General features: G+C 46.1%; 1 protein-coding gene across 1 annotated transcript in view; it reads right to left on the reverse strand.

Moving 5' to 3' along the window:
* Positions 1-3,941: 3,941 nt before the first annotated feature.
* LOC112553721 (semaphorin-1A-like) overlaps positions 3,942-24,713 on the reverse strand; it is an 83,992-nt gene continuing 63,220 nt past the window's right edge. The window contains exons 13-19 of the mRNA XM_025221128.1: positions 23,080-23,162; positions 22,699-22,915; positions 22,235-22,303; positions 21,873-21,940; positions 15,347-15,445; positions 14,384-14,485; positions 3,942-11,884 (exon numbers count right to left, since the gene is read on the reverse strand). Of these exons, the coding sequence (XP_025076913.1) occupies positions 11,523-11,884; positions 14,384-14,485; positions 15,347-15,445; positions 21,873-21,940; positions 22,235-22,303; positions 22,699-22,915; positions 23,080-23,162 (1,000 nt within the window). The 3' untranslated portion in view covers positions 3,942-11,522. The remainder of the gene's footprint in view (positions 11,885-14,383; positions 14,486-15,346; positions 15,446-21,872; positions 21,941-22,234; positions 22,304-22,698; positions 22,916-23,079; positions 23,163-24,713) is intronic.

Below are 24,713 nucleotides of genomic sequence, written 5' to 3' on the forward strand. Positions count from 1 at the left end.
GTGAGAGAAGCAGGTCAGAGATCAAATGTCAAGGTAAACACAGGGCGTGGCACGTGCTGTAGAAGTGAAGTACAGTCACTAAGATGCTGAGGGAAAGGAAGTCGATACATCATTCATGGATTTTCAGTCTTCAGTTGTCTTCTCTTATCTGTTGTTCACACGCGCGCTGGAGGGAGTAGAGGAGGAGAGCTGTACACTGGAGGTGCTGGCGAAGTGGGGTGGAGGGGAGCACAGCCACCCGTGATTGCTTTGCGCTTAATTGGCGAAATGATTACAGAGAGGGGGGGGGGGCCTGTCGCCCAGAATTTACGGGCCAGTCACCAGCCTCCCCCTCACTAACTCCTCGCAGGATCCTCCACACATTGTAGTACCAGTCTCTTCGCTGATGGGTGTGGGTGGTGGGTGGAGGGTGGAGGGTGAACGAAAGCGTTGCATGTAGGGTGTGGGGGGGTAGAGGAGGTAGGGACAAAGTGACGGAGCGTGCGGAGGGAGGGGGAAAGGGGGGCAGTGCAGGGAGAAGGGATGGAGACCATTTTTTTCGCATTGTTTTGAGAGGGAGACGGAGACCGTGGGGCTGATTACACCGCCTCCCCACGTAACCTGGCATGCACGCGCGTGCTCGGGGTGTGCAAAGCGATCGTGCACGTGCGTGTTTGTGAGTCATGCTGACCCGAGGAAGGTTGTGTTTCCACCCGGGTCCGCGTCTGCAGTCACCTCCGCCGACCTCCTGTCGCCGTCTGCATCGCTCGTGCTGCCTCCCGGGGAGGGGAGTGGGGGCAATCTGAGAGTGACGTCACACACCGTTAGTCGCAGGGTCGTCGGTGTGGTTGTAGAAGATGTTTCAGTTTCGAGATGACAGGACGACTCCAGCTGACCTCCCAGGGCCTAACCCTACACAAGGAGGGAGAGAGAGGAATCGCTGTCACAATGATGAAGACCGGTAACTGTGGCGATGACTTGCAGACAGAATCCTCCAATGAAGTGCGCTCCACAGTTCAGGCCGACCTCAAGGTATCCAGCAACATGCTGTATAGTACTCGCATCCACCCTGCTCCAGGGACGAAATCTGACAAAACACATTACAGTTGGCGAGAGACATGAAAACACCAGTTCAAAGTTAGCGAGAGACAGTAAACAACGCACTAAAGGTCGCGGGAGACAGGAAAACAACACATTAGTGTTAGTGAGAGACACGAAAACAAGACATTAAGATTAGGGTTAGACTAGAAAACAACTTACTAAAGTCGAGAGACAGGAGAGAACACATTAATGTTGCAAGAGACGGGAGAGAACACATTGTTGTCGAGAGACAGAAGAGAACACATTGTCGAGAGACAGAAGAGAACACATTAATGATGGCGAAAGACAGGAAAGCAGCAACACGTGAAGAAGTGACTCGGTCTTCCTCTCACTATCTCACCGCCTGATGGACAACCTCCACCACATATTCTCTTGTCTCTCTCCTCCCAACTTTTTATCTTTTTCTTCCTTTTCTTTGCGAGTTCGTGTCACAGCTGACAACGCCTGGAAGATTGCCAGGAAATGTTTTGTATCAGACTGCGGAAACAACCGCAGGGAGAAACAAAAAAATAAAACCGAGAAAAACAGAAGCAGACATCAAAGAACTCTGACTTCGGTGTAGAAACTTTGTGGACTCGATCACTTTGCGCGGAAACTAAAGCGACTGTCCACAGTTCCCACAGTGTTCACAGACAATTGAATAGACAAAAGTCGTGAACGAGGGCAGGCGATGACGTCATAACGAGTCTCGGCGGGCTGAGGTCAGGGGTCACCGCGTGAGTAGATGATGTGAGCACGTGTTGAATCCTTGTTTTAGCCCTAAATGACTGGAGTCCAGAGCTGACGGCTTCAATACCCAAAGCAATACCCAGAGCAATACAGGAGCGGAAAATCTGTGGCTGTACATACAGCAATACGTCTGCTGCAAGGTCCTCTGGGAAACGATTCATTTGATGTCTTGTGGTGAGAGAGAGAGAAAACGAGAGCGTTAGAGCGAGAGAGAAAGAAGGAAAGTTTTTTATGGAGCGGAGAAGTTTGAAACTTTAAAGAACTATTTGGAATGTAAAATTATTACATTTTTCAGCGTTTACATGGCCGCGGCATGTCACAAACTTCTTTCCCAGGAGACATTGTTTCTTGTTGAAAGGTCAGCGACAACTTTTCTTAACAATATGTCACCTTCCTACCCGCATCCCCCTCACCTTTCGACTCTCTCTCTCTATTCTCTCCCCTGAAACAGTTTTCAATGAGCAAGATACAAACTTCTCATTATCATTCCATTTCCTGGCTGTTGCAGCTCGAATGCGATTTACTCTGCAGGTGTCCAGGTCTTGGTGCGAGTGTCTGATGGTTGGCGAGATTGTGGACACTGGATGCACTTTTCAACTTTCTTTGCTGAGGTGTGGGGCTGGCGGCGGTACAATCTCCGACTGTAAGTCCTGGCATCTCTCTCAAGCAGGCCCGAGCTCAGGAAACCAGCTGAACAGAATCGTACTTGTTCTCAACCCGATCCTCTCGTGAAGGAAGAGCAGATATCGTGTATCAATAGTTCAATCTTGAAACAAATGTTTCATTCTCTTTTTCTCCGGTGCAGACTGTGAATACCTCCTCACATCCACTCCACCAGTGAGTGCGGGCTGGCGATAAATGACTCGGAGGGGGAAGTGAGAGAGAAAGAAAAAAAGATCGAATGAAACAAACAGAGTTGTCGTGATTGCTAACCTTGCCGAGGGCCATTTGGACATTTATAACATCACTCACTGATCATAGAAATGTATTCCTTTAAAGTCGCCGCATATCTGGTTAATCCTTAGTTTTTGCCAGTGTACACTCTTGTACACGGTGTACAGTTGTACACCACCAGCCTACCCGGCTCTAAGTCACTAAATACAGGCAGACGTGTCTTGTCAGGTACCCGTATGTCGTAATGACATTCCCTCCGTGGCCCCCCAAAATTCCGTTTGTTGCTTTTTTTTATGATCCACTTTATATAAATTTATGGTGCAATGGGAAAAAACTCGATTTATTGAATTTGGAGTCCCGCCTAGGTTGCCCTAGGAGACCAAATAATGTGGCGGGCTTTACAGGGGCCGCGGGGCGGACGTTCCCCACCCGTCCTACAGAGGGTACATGTACTCCTACATTTTCCTAGAAACTGTGCGAGTGGTTCTTTACCTCCACGCTGGACATTACTCGCTAGTTCTTGCCACCTTGTGGTAACCGTGTCTGTCCTGGAGAATATAGTGCAAGCGGAAGAACACGGTGTTGTTGGGTACATGCGTGCGATCCCCTGTAGCCCCCGGCGCGTGAATTTTATCGACTGCATAATGAGGTGTTATCTTGCGGGGCGGAATGTCTGACCCCACGGGAATGCAATGAAAGCAATAAAGTTTGAGGTCGCGGTGGTCACGAGACTTGGAGATTACCCCGAGAAGGTTATTGAGACCTTTTGTGAACGACGCCCGGAGAATTAAATTTTTAAAACTTTGGGTGGAAGGGGAGGGAATACCTGGACAAAAACATCAACAACACCCCGACACTACCAGAGAGAAGAGAGAGAAAGGGGAAGAAGACGGAAGGAAAGGGGCGGAGAAGGAAGGGGGAGAAAGTGCGTTGCCATTAGACGAGGGGTAAATAATCAGTCACAACAAGCCGAGTATTTCAGGCCAACTGAACATGCGAGTCAGGATGATCTCATGGACATAAAATGTTCGAGGAGAAGAAATATTTGTCTCCATTGTAGTCGTATGCAGTTCCAAAGAAAGTTTTACTAGCACTCGGGCAAGTTCGTGTCACACAGCTCCCAACAAAATAAAGTTGGTGGCATCTTGTAGAGAAAAGTTGCCTACTTTTAACTATACTATATTTTGTTGTTTATTTCGCAGTCGGAATCACACACACATAAACAACCACCAGCTTCAATCCTTCAGATAACAATTCTTTATTTCAATTTTCATATTTGATATGCTACATACAATACCATACAACTTTACTATGATCACAAAATAACAATATACGCATGTTTCAGTAAAATGAAAACAAAACCACTTTCAGCCAGAAGCTTCGCACAGAACATTTATTGCTACACTGTCCTGCTCCATCTTGTGTCTAGCAGCACGAAGACAGGCCAGCGATGTCCACACTCACACCCACAGCAACGACTATGTCTAGCCTCGACTACCGCGCACACCGACATGTCCACTGGCGACACCAGCAACAGGATCTGCCTGTCATCTTCTTGTCACATCGTCACTACCTTAAAAAATATCCTTTTATTAGAAAGGACTTGCGAAACATGGACTAAATCATGAAAAAGATTGTTTCTCGGCTCTCTAATGCTGCATTGCTTAGAAAATAAACAAAGTTCGTGTTCAGACGACGGGAATGTGACCAACAGTCGACTGAACTTCGAGAAGGGAAATAGTTTTACAATGAACTTGCACGAGGTTTGAAGTCGACTCTACTGGAAGAAACTGTCAGCAGCCTACCAGGACCAGGACAAGCCGACAAGACTGTTATATATTATTATATATCAAACGTTGATTACATGAATCCACTTCACAAATAATAAAATCATGAGAGTCAACAGAGCTTTAAAACATAAATAGACTGAGGAGTTGGTGCTAGGTGAGATGATAAGGGACTGCTACTAGTCCTGTCCTACCTGTTACTATCTCTAGTGCTGCTGCTGTACCACTATCGTTTCCCCTGGCAACGCAGCGCTGTCATTACTAACGACTATTATTGTTATTGTCAATCCATGTCTGTCAATACTTCAACTCAACGAGCTACAAAAGTTGTCAAACGTTTGGAACTAACATAAATTGTGTTTGCTCGCCAGCGACTGTCAGGCAGGCATCCACTCGTCCTAGTCGTCCACCCGGCTACCCGATGTCCAACACGATTTTTAATAAAACTATTAATGTTGGCACTAATTCCGTTGGGTCGAGATGAAACGACAAATTTCAAAAAAAAAAAACAAAAAAAAAAAAAAAAAAAACAACTTTGATCCTACTTGCAACGGTAGTCCGCATGACGTCCGAAAGAAAAACAAACAAACAAACAAACAAACAAAAAACGACTGCAACACCCACGACAAGAAGATCAGCGCGCAACAACGGAAGCCAAGCGTTGAAGATCACGTGACAGACGAGCGCCTGTGGATCTGTAACTGTACAGGACACAAGACTACAGTACGCATGCGCACAACACACAGTCACACTCTTGTTATCAGCAGTATAAAAATATGATTCCGCGGTCACAACTCAAACACTGCCCCCTGTAGGGGCGCGCAGCCCTCCCCCAACCTCTCCTGGGGAGGAGAACATGAATATGAAGATACTCTGATAACAGCAACATAAGAAAAGCGTAATATTCATCGTATAACAAACGGTTGTCGTTCTTGGCATACTGGAAGTTGATAAAGAGTTTTGATGTTGTTGTAGATATTTGCGAGGTTAACGTTCAAAGGTACAAAATAGAAAACAGTTTTCCTGGCGGGTGTAAGGAATTGTGGGAGAGAGGGAGATAGGGGTGGAGGACACAACAGATACACTGTCCATCACAAGGGGTCAGGGGTCGGTAACTATGGCGAACTGCAGAAAAGTGTGTGGACAATGGTTCAACCCTGACAGTCCGCAGACGCCGTTGTTTCATCGTTGTGATTATCTTGATGTCCACGGGAAGGGTGAGGGTGGGAGGGGTTAACTCTGTCCATCGACAGTTTCGAATCGTTGAAAATATTTTTCACACAAAATAATTTCCTGTTTGCGCTGAGCACTCATCACGAGGCCCCAAGGAGCACGTGGCCATGTGGTGACTACAGACAGGTGGTGGCGACATGGTGATGGCCACAGTAACCACACCGACGATGCACAACAACCATCAAGAAAGCAGTTCAGATAGATACCTCGCCAAATGAAAGCTAGGTGGAGTTTGCTTTTCTGGTACTCACGATGTCTGGGTAGGTCTCAGGGATGCACACGGAGGCCGCTGTTGCTGGGAGAGGAAGACGGGTATGAATGGGGAGATAAGCACACACTGCATGACAACAGAGGGTCAGGTGTGAGAGTGAACAAGACATTCAAAGAAATGAGAAAGTAAAATTTGTAACATGAAAACTATCAAAAGATTTCTTCCAATCCCCTAAATTGAGTTCTGTGTCAAAGTACCTGCCTCTGCACTTTGCAATACTAGTCCGGTGTAGAGAGTGAGACTACTGGGCATCACATCTATTTACAGGTAGCCAGCTCCAGGTGAGGCTCAGGTGATGATGACAGCCCCACCTTCTCTAGTCAACACTGTGCTGTGTTGTTGCCAGGTGCTCAGGTCAATGGAGCGTGCATCTGGTGAGTTTCTCAAAGCCAGTCTCGCGCTGGGAACATAACCGTCAGAGCCAGTTCCTCCAGCGCTAAATCACGGAGCGAAAAAAAGAAAAAGCTACCCAGGTAAATAACTTTTCATTGGATTGTGATGGCTACACTGGATGAAAATAAAAGAAATGTTCCATGCATGAAGACCATGACTACAAAGTCAGGAGGTCGTTTACAGAAATGATGCATGACGGTCTCGGGGGGGAGAGGGAGGACATTGTCGAGGGGTCCGCGTCTTTCAAGTAGTTCTCGTGCTAAGCCGAGCGGGCGTAAAACACTCGAGTAAACATGCAGCCGGCCTTTGATGTCACTTGTGACTGCGCCAGGTCCTGCCACTGTATAATTTCACGACCAACACCACCTATAAACCACCGCCTCCAGGCTTACAACATCCCATAATCTCCGGAATGCACCGCCGTCTGGATGCTCGCCACGCCAGCTGCAGCCTGTAGTCCTCCTGTCAGCAGGCAGACGATGTTTAGTCGCCTTCTGTCTTCCTCCACCACCACCATCCTCCACTTGCAACTTGCAAACTATGGCTGTTAATGAAGCAGAGAGAGAGGGTGACGAGGGTGACAATAGGTGGGGAGGGAGGAGTTGAGGTGAGGTGGAGGTGGTTGATGAAGAAAGTGAGGAGGACAGGGGCAGGTGTTGCCAGAGCCGACACTGGTCATGACCATGGATGGCTTGGTTGCTTAAGGTCACCTAGAAGCAGAGAGTTTCGAATCCAGCTGAGCTTCTAAGAAAAGACAACTACAACAAAAGCCACTTGAAACAAAGGGAGCTTACTTATTTGAAGACAATTGTTCGTCCTTCCGTTCCAAATTTTTATAAACTTTTTACTGAAGTGAACACAATTCATAAAGCAGAAAAGAAAAGTTCCTTTGGTTTGGTAGCCTGTAAGGCAGTCACAGAGAAATGTATGTACACACACACACCCTGGCCTACACTCGTGCTCAGCCAATGACAACGGCGTCGTGATTATCCCCCTTGTCACAGACGGCAGATAACTCACGATGTCCAGATGCACTAAGAGAACTCTGTGGCACGCCTGCAACTCTTATCTCCCACTCGCACTGCGCATGTCTGTCTGGAGGCTAAACTACAACGGACCGAGGAAAGGAGTGAAGGGGACTGGTGTAGGAATAATACAGCAACAACAACAACTTCCGGCACCACGACTCTACCTGCAGCTGACACTTGTCACAATGACACAGACCTACTTTATTAATGATCTGTACGGGTCTGGACCACACCACACCCTCATAACAGTTAACAGACTTTTAAGGGTTAAAAAGGGAAAATTCCTCTTCACCTGCCAGAGCGAGGCCGCCTGCGGGATCATGTAAACAAATAATGTCTGACAATCGGTAAAGCAAACAAATGACTATGAAAATAATAACAATAATGCATTGTATTTGATAAGCTCCCCTCTCTTTGTTTACACTTGAATAAAATTCCGAAAGGGCGGCACACGCCTCTGTAGGTATTTTTTCTTAACAAATATACGAAATGTTTGCCAAGAAAACTTTGTTAAGACAAACTTTTGTTTGTGGAGCGCACCTCGAGAATACTGTACATCAGTGTTGAGGGGGGGACGATGGGAGGATCCGTCGCGTGGCCGCGAACATCAAAAACAGTTTGTTATGGAAAGAGAAACACGAGCACCGACAGCAGCAGATTGAGAAAGCAGATGGAGGCTCCGGTGATGATGATCTGGAGGAAAATGGCGGCCAGCGAAAGGAAAGGAGGCTGAAGTCTACCGACAATGCCTTCTGGAAACTTCTACCTACCTACATCCCGGACATGGTGAGTAAGCCACGAGGCGTGTCTACCTTCCCTCTTCTCTCTATCCTGACGACTGTGTTCACGTGCAGCCAGCCATTCAGCCAGCCATTCACCCACCTACACATGCAAAGCACGACAACATCCCACAGGCACTCTCGCGAGAACACTCGAGACTTCAACAGTCGCACAATCGTACGAAACATCTCGTCCTCCTCCTCTAACCCCTGCTTGCCCCCGGAGTAGTTAGCACACTCAGTTCCGCTATATGAGTTTATACAAATAACAGTTTGAGATAAAAGATTATCACACCTGAGCTACAAGCCACGCCCATCCTCCAAACACAAGACATGTCAACTGTCGGCCCGCCCATCATCAGCAGACGATAAAGCGACGAGTCAAGCGATGCGAAAGCTTTGATGCTGGAGCCAAGGCCGAGGTCACGCATACTCACAGACGCACGCACGCGCAGATACACAAAAGCCGTTGAAAATGGCGGTAAAGGTTATGGGAAGATGCTACAGCACACTACAGCATACAATTCTGAGTTACATTTATCTCTGTGAATGTACTGGCACCATTGCTATACACGTGATTGGTCACTGTACACACTGCACGAGCTTTCGTCAAGAAATGAGCAACAGATGACAACGATGTGTTCGCTGTTGTACACAGCATGGCGGCGACATCACTCGGATCCCACCCACCCACCCGACCCAAGTAATGTTGCCGCTGGAATGTGGAAGGACAAAGAGTACGGTTCACCCCTCAGGTAGACCTCCACACGAGCCACCAAACCACTTCAAGAGCTGGACAACGTCACGTGACAACGTCCTGGGGACCGAGCTCTGGTGAGTCGACTGTCGTCAGGGGTCAGAGTTCTTGCAGGTCGGGATGACCTCAGCGCCGATTGAATACTTTGCATGACGAGAAACACGCAGGCAGCACGGGGAAATGCATGACGGGACGTGGGGTCGGGTGGGGTGTTTGCTAGCACCACACCGAGTCCGGGTCTCACACTTACGTGACGTCACTTATCTTGGTCGTCTGCCTGAAGTTGGTCCGCAAAGTTCACAGCTGCACAGAAAAATAAAAACCTTCTCCAGCTCGTGTTTGCTCGCCCTGCCTCGATTTACAGTCAATCAGCGGTCTGCTTGTCAGCCTGAGACCTCCAGGGGTCTGACTGATGGGCAGGTGCTGACTGACGTCACCCTCTGCCTGTTGACTGCACCTGTACGTTACCGCATGCCATCAGAGACATGCGCACTTGGTCATGCGAACAACGTCACTTCCTGTGACCGACTCACCCATATTTTTTAAATGTTAAATGCGAGGACAAAACACATTTTGCCTGTCTTCTCAAGCATGTCCAGAGTCATCAACTGTATAAAACTTGTTTCTACTGTGTGAACTGTTCCTTCACATGATCCACCGTTGGTCGAGGGCTGAACTTTGCACTTGGTCCAGAGTGAGCAGCACGAGGATGCACTGTGTGTGAGTTTATTTAGATGTCGTTGCATAGGAAGCAGTCAAGAACACCCAGCGAAATCCGGCGAAACTTCTGAAAGTTCAATTTATGCGAAGCTTAGGACCACGAACATCTTCACACGGGATGACGTACGCCGCGTGCGCCATCTTGGAGGTGACGTATCACCTTGGTGGCGCTGCAGATCGCAGTTTCTCGGAGCGAGACGAAACGTGAGCAGGCCTCCCATCTGATGGCGCCGATGTCGTCTGTCATCGGTTGAGGACGTCGTTCACACGAGATGTTTGAGAAACGCCGAGACTGTGTCCCGCGGCCAGACTCCCAACAGACGGGAGAGGTCAGCGAGCCGAGGGCGGGGTCACAGTCTTAAGCTGAGGGGAAGAAAGGAGGGTGAGGGAGAGTTCAAGGAACAGCACGAACAGAACATGGAAGCACAAGCAGCCAGTCTCGTTCCTTTGGAGTTTGTTCTGAGATTTTTTTTTAATACAAAAAATGAAGAGCGAATCCCAAGCTTGCAGAGAATCGTCAATAGGTAGCAACACTGTTTCTATTCTTCTCGCTGGGAGACATGCACCAAACCGTTTGGCAGGGTACACAACCCTAATGGATCACCAGCCCCACAGTTACTCCCTCTCCTGCCAGTCGGTGCAAAGTTCTTGGAGAACCTACCAGTTCCAGCACTCGGCTAACCCAAAATTATTTTCAAACAAGGAAGTCACTGAACGAATTCTAAATTACAAAAACATCTTTTTAGCGATTGGCGATCCTAGTCTAGGTTTATCAGACAGCGGTGGGTGTTCTTTTTTTATTTTCCCTCCAGTCTGTTACAGCAGTAGGACGCAAAAACACTTCTTTAAAAAAAGTTTCAGTTTGAGTACTGGAGTAGACGGCACTCATCTAACACTCACTGGTCAGTAAACACCAATGTCGAGAATAGAAATTGTCGACGACTAACAAACAAAAATATATTTGATACTAAAGCACCCTGCAGAAGCAAAGCATGCGATGTTTTATCTCTGTGCTAACAAAATGAAACTTTCTCACAGCATCTCTCTGCTGCTTCATTTCCTTTGATTTTTTCCAGACGCCGAAATTGAATTTCTTTGGCCTCCGTAAATACATAGTGCTACATCTTGTAGGACAGCCAGTAGTCTGGTTGTATGCAGGAGAAAAAACAACAAACAGAAACAAATCGTTGGTATGGCTGTCTGGTCATCTGTCTTGCCCTGCAACAGGCATGAGCAAAAACGCTCGTCTGCAAACTCTCGGTGGTCCCCCTTTGGTGCCCAACCCCGCCCTCCGTGTGCGTCTACACAACTTGTTGTTGCCACAAATAAAATTCTGTTCACTTCTGTGGGGCAAAGTTCACTGGTCAAGAAACACACATAGTCTTTTCCCCCAAGTCCATAGGAAGCATCGTGTTTATGTTTATTTTCGCGTAAGGATCCAGCCTTGTTTTGCGTCCAACATCAAGAAAAAAGTTCCCGGAGGTCAAAGCTGCCCAAACCACGTGATGTTTGGCTTCTGGTCTCTGCGCCATCTGGCCGACTCAGCCCAAGTCCGTAGAACTGCTCACGGGTATTCAATGAGAAACTGAAGAAAACCTATTCACAACCGAGAACGAATACCCGGGCAGCGAGCCGTGCGGCCGAGAAGACGAACAACTACACGATGAATGTAGCTGGACAGCGCCTGGTCCCTCGCGCCATCTTGACGAGGGTGACAACAGCAAATGCAGGAAGTCTAGAAAAGCCTGGTCCAACTCCAAGACTTGCCTGGCGTAGAAAAATTCGAAAAAAAGGTCCGAGGCAAGGTGGTGCTCCCTGCACGAGGCCTCCCGGTGGGGATGGAGGAGCAGGCTATAAGTAGACCTTGTTGGACTTGGTGATGGGCTTGGTCTCCACGGTGCCGGTGTTGAGCTTGCCCTTGACATTCACCACATAGTTCATCTGCTTGGGCATGCCGGTGTGGTCGGGGTTGTACAGCGGGTGCTCGCCGGACGACAGGCGGTTGCGGCCCCGCTGCAGGGAGCACGTGCGCTCCATGTAGGACTGGTCCATGCCGCGCGCCGTGCGACACCCCGCCACCTTGTAGCCGATGAGGAAGCCCAGCAACATGGACAACACGATGGACACCACGATGGCGATCACCAGCGTCTCCACCGAGGCGCCGACGGCGACGGGCTCCATGGTCTCCTCGGAACTGCGACCCACCTTGGGACCTGTGTAAATAATAATAATAATAATGATGATGATAATAATAATGATAATGCATTAAAGCAGGATTGAGTTTTATTCTGTTTAAAAAAATAATTTCCTCTCGTATCATCAAGAAGGAAACTACATTTTATTATTATAATATGTTCTGATGGTGTCATTTCTGTCCTTGCTTTATATATCTAAGAAATTTCAATAAACAATATATTTCTAACTCTGGATGCTCATTTATTAAACATATTTTTTCCCGTGTATTTGCCATTTTGCCAATCTTTGAAGAAGGCGCATCTTTAAATGTCTCAGGCTATCTGCTTTCACAAAATGAAATTGAACTATTTAGAGACTATTGCACAACCAAAGTATGCACAAGAAAAGCTGGCAAAGGCGTGCAATCCAATTTTCACAATGCGAACAACAAAGCAGGTTAGAGAAGCGAGGCGAGGGAGGTCCTGACAAAGACAAATGTTGGGCACGCGCTGGCACCGCGCGCGGGTAAGAAAATGGCGTAACGGCGATAATTGTCGTGATCAAAGAGTGAACGAAAACACAGCGTGCTTTGGCCGACAAACAAACACAGGAAAGTGCTGTCTGCTGCTGTATTTCATGCCCACGCTAAAACCATCCTTCTTCTCAATTATTCCCGCTCGCATTTTCCGCACTTAGTCCCCCCCCCAACACTTTCAAAAAAATAAATAAAATAATAAAAAGTAAAAAAAAAAAAAAAAAAATACGCATAACGCATGTAGTCGTCCACTCCTACATCAATGTCCAAATCTGAAGAACTTCCCAAAAGATTTGGAAAAAAACTTACAAAACTTTTATCTTTGTGAATAATAATAAATAAATAAAATAAATAAAAATAAAAATATTCACATTTACTACAATACGAAAAAATGCGAGGCTGGGAAATGATATTTGAGCGGGTGCCTCAAGAGTTCACCGGGAAAAAGAGTTCAAATGGTTAATCTTTACATATCAGAGAACTTTGTCTTTGTGAGGGAGGGAGGACAGAGATGAGCATGGAGGTGGGAGGCCGGCGTGCAGAGCTCAGTTCAATCTGATTTCAAGTTGTTTACATGAAATTCACACTGAACTTGCTTGCGGGTGGAGGAGGATTTATTATTGATTGCGGTGCATGTCAGCACAAAGGGTTTGCCGCCGGATGTAAAAATGTTTATTCAGGTTGTGTGCTCCGTTCTTTGCCGAAACAAGCTTTTTTCCCGCTAAAAATTTCTGTGATATTCAGTTGTGTGAAGACACTTTGAGGAAAGGACAGGATTTTTATGATTAAAATGGTTATGAATAGATGTTTGGAAATGGGCGGGGTGAGTACTATTCAGTCTCCCTATAACTCAGCCATCTTACTCCTGGACAGAATAAGTCAAGGTGTCTGAACTCAACAAGCGGTGACAGTGCAGACGACTGTGAGTCCCTCCCGCTAACGAGGTTTGCACAGAGCTCAACACAGAATGTTGGTCAGGTGGACACCACTTCTGTCTGCCCCTCCCTGAGGTTGTCCCCCAGGGTCTCAGCAGCAAGGACAGTGAGCATCGAACACCGACACACGCCGCGCGCTCTGTCCACGTCATCAATGTCAACGGACTTGTACAAGAGGTCAAATGTCAAGGACGGGATGTAGATCAAGTGTCAGACGGGAACGAAGGTCACGTGTCCAGTGAAGACAGATGTGAGAGGGTTCTAACAGTGCAGCAGGTAAGCTGTCGGTGTTTCATCAACATGAAGTGCTGAGTGGGAGACGAGTCCACCGAGACCGCCATCAGGTGACGTCACGTGTCTGCGCGCGCAGAAGAGTATCGGAATGCACGTGAAACGCGCCGAGGGGTGAACAGTGAAACGCACTTTTAGAAACTGTGATGAAGCACTTTCCCAGTCTAGATCATGTGTTGGAACTGCTGACCCCGGGCCACCCTACAGGTAACACTGGGACTGACACTTCATCATCACAGCCTTCGTGTTCTCAACAAGAGAAACAACGCACCGGCATTTCATGCTTCGGTGATCTGAAGACCAGGACTGACATTTAATCGAAATGAAGAACTGAGACTGGTTTGGGGTGTAAGAGAGAGAGAAAAAATAAAACAAACCCACAAAACAATGGTGAGGGAAACAAAAGAAGGGATTGTGGGAGAACAGTAAATCCACATCAAAAGATTAAAACATGTTTGTTAAAAATAATGAGAAAACGAAAATGTCATGTGACTGTAATATAGTGTAAAAATGATAAGAATGAAAAAAAAGGGATTAAATAAAACTTTATACTCCTTGTTAGAAATGAGGGTCTGGCATGCAAGACCTCTGTACTGGCAAGACTCTTGTTATTTTTAATAATGTCTACTTATCAAGGCTTAGTCACTGACCTCCGTACGACAGTTCACACTGGCATTCGACTATCAACATTCATCAAAAATACAAAAGGACGAACAATTTATGATGTATAAAATAAAAGGCACAAGAAGTAGCTATGACTAAATACATGTCCTTACCCCCGCTCTCATTATTCCCCTTTTCATTGACAGAGTTATCGCGCTCGGAAGGGGCGATCACCACATCAACATCCACAATGCCATCATCTTCATCCTCCTCCACTGTTGTCAAGGAAACAGTTTAGCTATTAGTATGAGCAGAGCTGTTACTACTTACAAGCCTCATCACTGTTTGTACTCAGCTACAGACTCTAACATCAAGCAGCGAGTGACGAGGGCAGGATACTCATCCTGTCAACAAGCCTGACTACTAGTCACCTCACGTGACTTGCTAAACTACAGATGAAATAATCTTCAGCGAGAAAACAAAAACCTGAATTACATTTAAATAAAATTCTATCGATTAACTGGAAAAGAATTTTTGAATTAAAAGACAAAGCGACATCTGAGGTTTCACTACAAACTGACAGCAAATGACCAAAAAGGATGAAACATGTACAAAAACTGCGCTGGGACAAGACTATCATAAAAAACGACTATCACAGGACATCATGCGATTGTGCTGCAAGCTGAAAGCACCTGGTGAAAGCTGGAAATCATCTACGGTTGCCGTTGGTAACCGACATAAGCCGTTAGAACCGTTTTCTACAATGGAGGAGAGTCTGGTGTGATCGACTGTTAACATTTCCTCAAAGCGCTCATCAAGCGAATATTATGAACCCTAGAGTTATGAAGATATGGGAACTGTGCAATAATAATAATAATAACAACAATAAACAAACAATAATAACCATCAGCGCTTGTCAGTTTATCAGTTAATGACAGTTAATGATGGCCACTGAGTTATCTCAGGAATCCTGCAATTATTTCCACAACTGATTGTGAGTGTTGCTGTTATTGGCATCTGGCTCTAGCCCCTAATGATACCCGGGATACCAGCTAGTAGGTCTAAGTTCGTTATCTTAGTGTCTATAGGCGGCTGCTGGCGTTAGCACGACTGCGCATGCGCACTTGTCAACTGACCGGAGAAGGGATCCACGGTAGCGCTGGGCGCCGGCGGACAAGAACATTTCACCTCTTCAACTTCTTTGTCACTGGTCGCATTCGCTTCTTTGTGTTCGTCTGGTTAATTGCCAAAAAAGAACAAAGCAAAACAACAAAAATGAATTAAAAATTAAAAACATAAAACATAAAACATAAAGAGAGAAACACAAACTTAAAATGACAAAAACCTTGTAAGCCCTGGGCATCAACATACCTCTGGCTGCAAACTAAGTGATCATAAGATGACATTTAAAAAAGGATAAGAAATAGGTTAAAGGTTTTAAAATAAGCAGAGAAGGATAAGACATAAGAAATAATAAAAACAGACAAAGTAACATAGACTTTGGAGATGAGGAATGACAACTCGCGAGGCTCGTGTCCTGCGGCTGCAAATAAAATGTCTAAAATTACAAAATGTACAGAAAGGCAGTGAAAAGATTTCCTGTGTCAAATAGGATCTTCAACTCCAGCTCCGGTGGGGGGGGGGGAGGACCCATTAACGGGCAAGGTTTGAAACTCTTAGGTGAAGCCAATGCATGGTAAATGACAAATATAAAAACACAAATTGTCTTCTTTAATAAATATCTTCAATGGCACCACCAGGACTGCAAAACTGGACATTTCAAAATGTTTTCTTTTTGGAGGAACCAGTGTAGGAACTGTGTAACCCTTGCAAAGAAACAAACAACTACATGAAATTCACCTTTTTTGAAACTTCCAGAACAAACTCTCGCCCGATACAAAAACAGTAGAAAGGTGAGAGGTCTCCAGGAACCTCTAGAGACCTTGTTCTAGATATTTCTGGTTGTTTATCCACACAACTAATCGGGAGTCTGTAAGTATAGAATCACAGTCGACAGAGAGTTCCCCCCCAGACGTTCAGAGTTCGAAGCCCGACACTGGTCAGTGTGATGACACTAGCGATCATCACATGGAGTAAAACAAGAATTAATGTTAGAAGTCTGCAACTGTAACACCAGTCCTGCCAAACTTTTACTGTTGGCAGCTGTTGGTTCTCTGACAAAAGTCTTTCAGCAAACTGTCATCAGCCAGGTGTTAGCAGGTGGCAGGGTTGTGAAGCATCTCTCGAGACACTTTTTGTTGGAGTAAATCTTGTCACTGACCGCATTACAACCACATTCTTTCTGCTTGAGCGCCCCTAGTGCTCCTTTAAACACGCATTCCTACAGTTTGTATAGAAAGATAATGCGATATTTATATTCATCTGGTCTTTGTGCTACAGACGAAACAACTTTCCCAGAAAACACCTTTCACGGTCAGATAAGTTCATACGTGAATATTCACACCAACTACCTGCCTCAGAAGAAAGGTCCTTTATTAGAAATATCATCAGTTTTTTTTTTAACTGAACCAAGAGACTTTAATAATTCTTTTACAAAACGCCCTCGTAAAAATATTTGTGGATATACCCGGTCACATTCCAGGATATTATAGGAGTTTCGGGTAGGAGAAAATACGCCTCAGCAAGTGTCAGCAGGTGAGAACAGTGTCAGATGGCAAGTACAGGTGTCAACAGGTGAGAACAGTGTCACATGGCAAGTACAGGTGTCAACAGGTGAGAACCATCAACTGACAAATACAAGTGTCAGCAGGTGAGAACAGTGTCACATGGCAAGTACAGGTGTCAACAGGTTGGTTTGCAAGCCATCTCATACCCAGCAATGTAAAATCCTCGTGCCTTACAGGTCTCTCCAAACTTTGTCTCACTCAGCCTGAAAGTTAAAATGTTTTTCACGAGGATTGAAGAGGAACAACTACCTCCCTGCAGATAGTGGAGTAATGAGTACGATACACCAAACTTGATGAAACTTCAGACTGTTCTCTCTGATGTAGACAAATAATGTCAGTAGACAAGGGGCAGGACTACATGGTCCGTGGAGTTATGAGGTCGTTTATCAGCAGAAAATAGTTCCACGGGAGCCACGTTTATTTCCCTTCAGACCTTCCTTCGGTTTCAATGGCTCTTCCTCTGCTGATTCCAGACAGATAAGAATTCGAGGATAAAAAATGAGTCAAAGCTGAGTACAGCATCCAGCATCTGTCACAGTATGAATAAGAAAAGATTTGGACTCTTTTCCATCTTAGACTTATGCAAGGTGAGCCTATACTACCCGACCTTTAGACTTCACAGAATCCGTTCAGGGATTTAAATTATAGCTTACTCCATTTTGGAAAGATGACCACTCCACAAAAACCTTCCGTACTTTAAAGACCAACCAGTCCAGGTCGTTGAGAACAACAACAAAACCAGTTTAATTTATATTCATCAACAATAAATAAATCAGATACACTGTTGCTGATAAAATCTGTTGGTTTCTAACTACGGTCTCTCCTCCACCCTATCAACCAAAAGCAGTTGTGTCCCCCTTCCAGTGCCAACGGACAAATGGATGGAAGAAACAGATGATGTCCAACGCACAATAAGCTTGCAGTATGCAACATCCATTGCCGAAAGGTTATGTCAGCCTTTCCATGCAGTTTTACACGGTTAGCTTTGAACACGACACCGTCAGCCTCTCCTCCTCCCTCACATAGAGAGATCACGTGACTAGTGCGACACCAGACCCGTGAACTTTTAAGGTTCATGTCCAAACTTACTTGCGCCGAGCATCCGTCTGACCTATGTCACCCTCCAGGCACACGACAACGACGATCACGGGGGGATATGGTTACAAGTTTGTTTATTCTGAGCGAACATTCTACCCCAGATGTGGCCGGGCTTCACGACTAAGGTTCTCACCTAAAGGGCAAGACTAGAGGTCACGGGGTCAAACAATGGCATCGGGCAGTGTATCTTCTCATAAAGCCGACATCACTCGCAGCGTCTCAGAGTTCCTAAATATCCATTGCAGACTCATCTCCCCTTCACAGAGAAACCTTTGAAATCCCTGCTGACATTTCGATGCTGTGCTGAGACACGAGGCTGGGGAAGGAGGATGTCAAGGGTCATAAATACGAGTACGAAGTGCTTTGACCTCACTACTACCCGGATTGGCGCGTGGTCCTCGGGTGTAAACAACGCTCGCGCCTTGTGTTCGTAGTCGTCCTCTATTACAGAGCGATGATGTAGGTGGCTCTCCAATGGCATCCATCAACCAGAGGAGAGAGCTGTTCACAATTCAACCACTTCATTGTGATCTGATCACACTGTGGAGATGCCAAACATCCCCGCCCCCGACAACTCACACCACCATGGTGTAAAGTGTGATAAATCACAAAGCATGTATCATTAGAAACGCACATAAATGTGTAAAGACAGTCAATCTTATTTTTCTGAAATGCATTTGAAACTGGGGACACGGAGCATGGCCCCTATAAACAAAAGGCAGCTCACCACCAACAGGAACTAGTCGAAATCCTAATATTTCATTTCACGTTGCAACGAATTCATTTCTTTTAATGTGAGAAGAATAATTTAGAGGTCAGAGCTGATACAATGCACAACAGCAAGGACTGTTGTTGTAGGCACAATTATCTGCTGAAAATAACTGGGAAGGATGCTCAAGCTTCCACTTCCACATCAGTTATTAACGGCCTCGTTTGTGTCGCACAACATGGACAATTTGCGAGTTGGCGAGCTCAAAGGTTGTGGAAGTGGGTCAACAAAATCACAATGTTGGAAAAAAAAGTATTAAGAAAAGACAAATGGAAAGAACGATCGATCGAAAACACGAAGGAAAGAAGAAAATAAACAAGTAAAGAAAGAAAGAGTGATGTGAACCGTCTGTCAGAAAGTTAATTCTGTGCGAAACCTTTGGTTTCTGTGAGCAAACAACGAGCGTCCAAGGAGGCGGCAACTGTCTGCAATCAAATTACACTTGTGCGAGGCCAACTGCCAGCAGCTCCCAGCATTCCTCTGGACAATCTCTCCAGGTCCCAACAAAAAAAAAGTGAACACAGAAAGCTCACAGGAGCCGCACACCGCGTGCACACGCACTGGCCTAGGCGGCGCTGGTGTTACATCACGTGGTGTGACAAATGGCGGACTGTCTTCTGAACTTGTCTAAAGGTCCATCTCATTTAACGAAACTCATTTTGTCTTCTGCGTTTAACATGAAAGTCCTCGGGATCTTTATTTTAATGAACTGCGGTGGGCCTCGTGCGAGTTGATCACCTGACTTTGAGCCACCTGCATCCCTTTACTTGTATTCCCTAACCTGTGTACAAACGTGACGTCACGAGTTTGACCTCTTTCTCTGCAGGATGTTTATTGGCTTGTAAGAGTCCTGTGGCATAACAGTTTGTACACTTTGCCTTCTGAAGGCCGACAACAATGTTTTCCATATCTAAACATTTATTTAAAAAATAAAAAACTGTGAGCACTTCGTTGTCTTTCTTCACATCCAGTTCACTTAAAGCAGCTGGCCTCCACATTTCCCTCCATCCCCCCCCCATCCATGTTTGAGGATTGAGAACCCTCGTTTGTCAGTCTTCCCAGCAGTGCGCTGGACAAGCTTCAGAGAACTCAAACCATCGCCGACACTGTTTCCTGTCGGCATTAAGATGTACATGCCAAACCGGTTTCCTCCCTCCCCCTCCCCCTCCCGTGCCTCCCTGTTGACAGTGGCCGCGACTACATTTCTACATTTCTAAAGCGAGCTACTGGTGTACAGCCGGGCGACGGCCCAGGTGTGGGTCGTCGTGTTGCCAGGCTGTCCATGTCAGGTCTCAGCTTTCCTCACCTGCCTCTGATGGTCACATCTGTGTGTCTCACATCGCAATTAATATTTTCTCGCTCCTCACCTTTGGTGGGTGCCTCGAGTTACCTCCCCTAGCCACACTCCACCCGTAAAGTGTCATCATCGCAAATGTCTAAGTTACAGGTAACTTCCAGATGATGTCCCTTCCATCTCCCGTACTAGGAGTCACGTGCTCGTATTGACGTTAAAGGTCAAAGTGCTTCCTGTCATACTATGAGTCGTGTGCTGTTGACATTTTTCCATTTTCTAGTCAAACGTCTCACTTTTCCCTAATCGTCGTCACATTCCACAGGAAATGAACAAAACTCTGACAACTGCCGCTGCGATTGCGGAACAAACAAGAACAAAAGGATCCGACATCAGCTGATGTACATGCATTTCTTCTTGAGAAGACTAATACTCTCAGATTCAATCGTGCATTAAGATCGTGTGTGAATTTACAGGAATGTTTGAATGTGTGACAAAAACCGACTCCGAGGCTTGTTGACAACCACATCACGTGACCAGGTGTGACATGACCTGGGAGACAACTCTCGGCTTACAAACCCCACTCCCCACCACAAGATGAGTGCAAAGCTAAAATTTCTTCTACGCTCTTCATCGCCGTCTCGTCCTTTTCATCAAACACAACCAAAACAACAGTCTACAAAGTGTTGTACACAACAAGCAGGAGCTACAACAGTTCGTCATTCCAACCAAGGCTGGGACTCCAAACATTTAATGACCGACAGCAACAAAATGAGCAACAACGCCACGACTGCGACAACAGATGAATGCCATGCTTACAAATTGTCTAACAGAACTCCAAGAAGTGCAATAAAAAATAAAACAACAACAACAAAACCTGCAAGACAACAGGTCAGAGGGTGAGTAGACATCAGGCCTCACAGAAATGAACAATGATGCAGTCCTGGTGCAGGTGACATTCACTAAACCTACAGCCGCACCTTGTAAACAGGTAAACAGGAAGTGGGGCAGGTGTCAAGCTCTTAGTGCAAGATGGGAGTTTCTACACACAGTACAACATCACACGAGAACTGAGCCAACATCCGAGAGTCTGGAGTCCATCAACTCGTCAGTTCGTCTCTCGTCAACAAACACTCATCGTCGGGTACAGTGGATTCCGGTTAACAGAGGGAACATCTTATTTCACTGGACAATACTGTGAGTGTAGGTGTGTGGGCTCCCAATGTTGTGTAACCCATCAGCTGGAGGTTGTGTGGAGGGTGGCCCAGTCTACATGGATTCTCTACAGAATTTGAACTCAGTGCCTTCCCTTAGACTGTCATCAAAACTGGAATCATGTCCTGTCAGGGTAGGAGACTGTTTTACAGAGACTTACAACTTACAACACTTGTTATTTTTTTATTTGATTGTGTGCCATCAAGTCCCAGAATTATTAAATCTCGAAGTAAGGCAGGAAACCTGACCTGTGAGGTCACCTGCACTGTCTGGGTACAACATGGCAGACAGGTTGATAATGGTCTTCAAGGTATTGTACTTGATAATCTCTAGCATCGTATCTACATACAATAGTTTAGCGGAAATAATTCTGTGGCTAGTACCATACATTTCAGAATCATTTCTCAACTTTTTTTAAAATTGAGGAGCTGCTCAGTCTAGCCCCACTGTGTCTAGTTGTGTCCAGCTAACCGGAATCCACTGTTGGTCTGAGTGTCGTTGGTCATGTAGAATAATGTCAACAAACTTTAAACTGAAAATTGATATTCAGGCAACAACAAAAACAACAACAATAAAATATTAAATATAAGAACAACACCTACCATAAATGGTGACATCTTCGCACTGTGTATTCCAGCCACTCCTCCAGCCTTCTATGATATTTTGAATTCTAGAAAATGATCCAAAGATGGAGAGCTTGATAAGAAACATTTTTTAAACTCTTGTCGGAGACCCAGAGTGTGCAAAACGTTTGTTCCTTTACATGTCATCTTTTTCATCATAATTTTTAGTTCAGGTAAAGATGTAAAGAAAATGTCCAGTGATTCAAGGTACCACAAGTTTAATTAATGATGATGGTAATGACACGTGTCCTGTTAACCAGGATAAGAATTTGTGGTTTGAAAAACAATTTATTTTGGCGTCGAGTAGCTTGGTACAAGAGCGATGTGTGAATGGTACTCACCCCCTCTCAGCATTGATGCACCTTCCGTCTCCCCAAACACAATATGGATCCTGCAGCTCGACACAGGACCTGCAACCACCAGATAGTCATCGTCATTGTCATCGTCATCTTCATCTAGCTCAGGCCACGGTTACAGTCTTTAACATCATCTTCTGCGATTATCTGCAGGTCTTGCCATCTTTCAGCCACTTGGTGTCGCTCAATTCCACAGCCACTCACTGTCACACAATGCCACAGCCACTCACTGTCACACAATGCCACTGTCACTCACTGTCACACAATGCCACTGTCACTCACTGTCACACAATGCCAGTCACTCACTGTCACACAGTGCTACTGCCACTGCCACTCACTGTTACACAATGGCACTGTCGCTCACTGTCATGCCACTGCCACTCACTGTTACACAATGGCACTGTCGCTCACTGTCATGCCACTGCCACTAGCTACTCAGTGTCACTCACCGGCATGTCAGTTGTTTGTAACATCGATGGAGGGAGACCGACACGATGTTCTCGCCAGAGATGACGATCAGCTTCTCGATGCCCTTTGACTTGTCCCGGAAGACCTTCAAGTCAGTGATAGGGCTGTGGTTCTCAAATACCCGGATGTCTTCTATCACCACAGTTTCGATGAGAGATGTTGGACCTTTGTTGATGGCTTTGATTACCCGTCCGTCATCTGTGACACATTCGTGACATGAGAACAGAAACAACAACTCAATCTTCAGACAAAAATATCAACTTACACTTTTATTGTATCTCTGTGTGTGTGTATATACTTTATGGTCTGTTGATTTATATCTATTTATATTCTGCGTGTTGAACTCTCCCCCGTCCACTCACCTGTGCCCACGAACATGACGTCATAGTAACGGTCGTCCGCGGCGTGCACCTGCCAGTCGACGGCGATCTTGGTGAACTGAGCTCTGCACACAGCCACCAGACACATGTACTCCAACATGCCTTCCTTCTTTTAAAACAATATGATAGCAGTGTACATATTTATCATAGTCACGTGTTCGATTACATGTCCGGTCATTTACCGCAAACCCTTGAGTGACCCTGCATTGTGGTGTGCACGTGCGGGGCGATCACGTGACAGCGACAGGGGTACCTGTTTAAAACATGCTGCTAGGAGACAAGAGGAAAATAAAGAAAGAGAAAAAAAAAAAGAAAAGAAAAAAGAAAGCAGGAACAAGCGGGTGGAAGGGCGGATAGCTGCAGAGAAAGGTGGGGTGAGGGGTTAAGTGCGAAATGTCTGGGGTGGGGAGGTGGAACCTTCAGCCGCAGCTACAGACCTGCCTCCCCACGTGTGAGATTTATGTCAGGAGATCCCCGGAGAAACGAATGTTTAGTTTGAGATCACCGTATAAAAGTCGCGGTTGCTAACGATCTTGTTCCGAATCCCTAACAACCCCTTACCCTTTCTTTTGTTTGGCTTTTTTTTCTTTCTCTCTCTTAAAAAAAGACAAGCAGAAAACACTTCCCGGTGTTTGGCTTCCTCAAGTTGTGCAATCCCGGTTCCTTAGATGGTCGACCCTGAACTCCCTCCCGCTGCTGGCACAATGACCTCACCTGCTGACATACCTGTCCGCGTCTGCTAAAGCTTTTGCCTGGATACCTACACACTTTTTCCTCGCCTCCGCTCCTCGCGCAAATTCCATTTGATTCTCGCCTCGACGAGTTCTCGGTCCGTCCCCCCGCTCCCTCCATCCTGACGTCACGGGCTGAACCCAGTGCAAACACGCGGCGGAGCAAAAATCCGACCTGGCGCGCGCGGCGTTAACCGCATCAACTACAACTGTGAGGTCCACACCACAGCTGTGGAGAGGATATCATATAAAATCCCCCTGCCCCTCCCCCCTGTACACTTACAGTTGGACAAAAACTTATTTAACAAGCAATTGTCCAGCTTGCTTTGTCCGCCATTACTTTTTTCTTCTTAACCCTCTACATCCTTTTTCGGGAAAATTCCACGAGTGTCCTCCATTCAGTTGTGCTGTCTTCAGTGGACACAAAGCTGTCGGTGGTCAGTGCAGCGACGACGACAACTGATTTCCTCTCTCAACAACCATTCTCTATCGAATTTCTCATCAAGCTTTTTTTTTTGGAGGAGAGAGGGGTGGTGCGGAGGGAGAGGGTTGAAAGCTTTGTCCTGACAAAGACTAGCAATGATTAGCATCGCCACGTGCCTTTCCACTACGCATGCGCACACGTGTACAAGAGACTCCCTCCCTTGCAGGCGAGGATCAGTCCTTCCTGTCTTGTTTATGATGTTGTACAAGTTGTCTCCACCTCACGTTGACGACTCCAAGGCTGTCGCAGGTTTTTGTGGGGTGGAATCGATGAAGTCGCACTCAGCTGCCATCCAGGTAACTGCCTTTCTTGTACCGCCATGAAGTCAGGGTGCTCTGAGGACACCTTCAAGCTGTTTACAACATCTGACTGCTCCACCACCCACCTCTCGCACCCCCTCG

The sequence above is a fragment of the Pomacea canaliculata genome, linkage group LG13 (assembly GCF_003073045.1).
Source record: "Pomacea canaliculata isolate SZHN2017 linkage group LG13, ASM307304v1, whole genome shotgun sequence".
Lineage (NCBI taxonomy): Eukaryota > Metazoa > Mollusca > Gastropoda > Architaenioglossa > Ampullariidae > Pomacea > Pomacea canaliculata.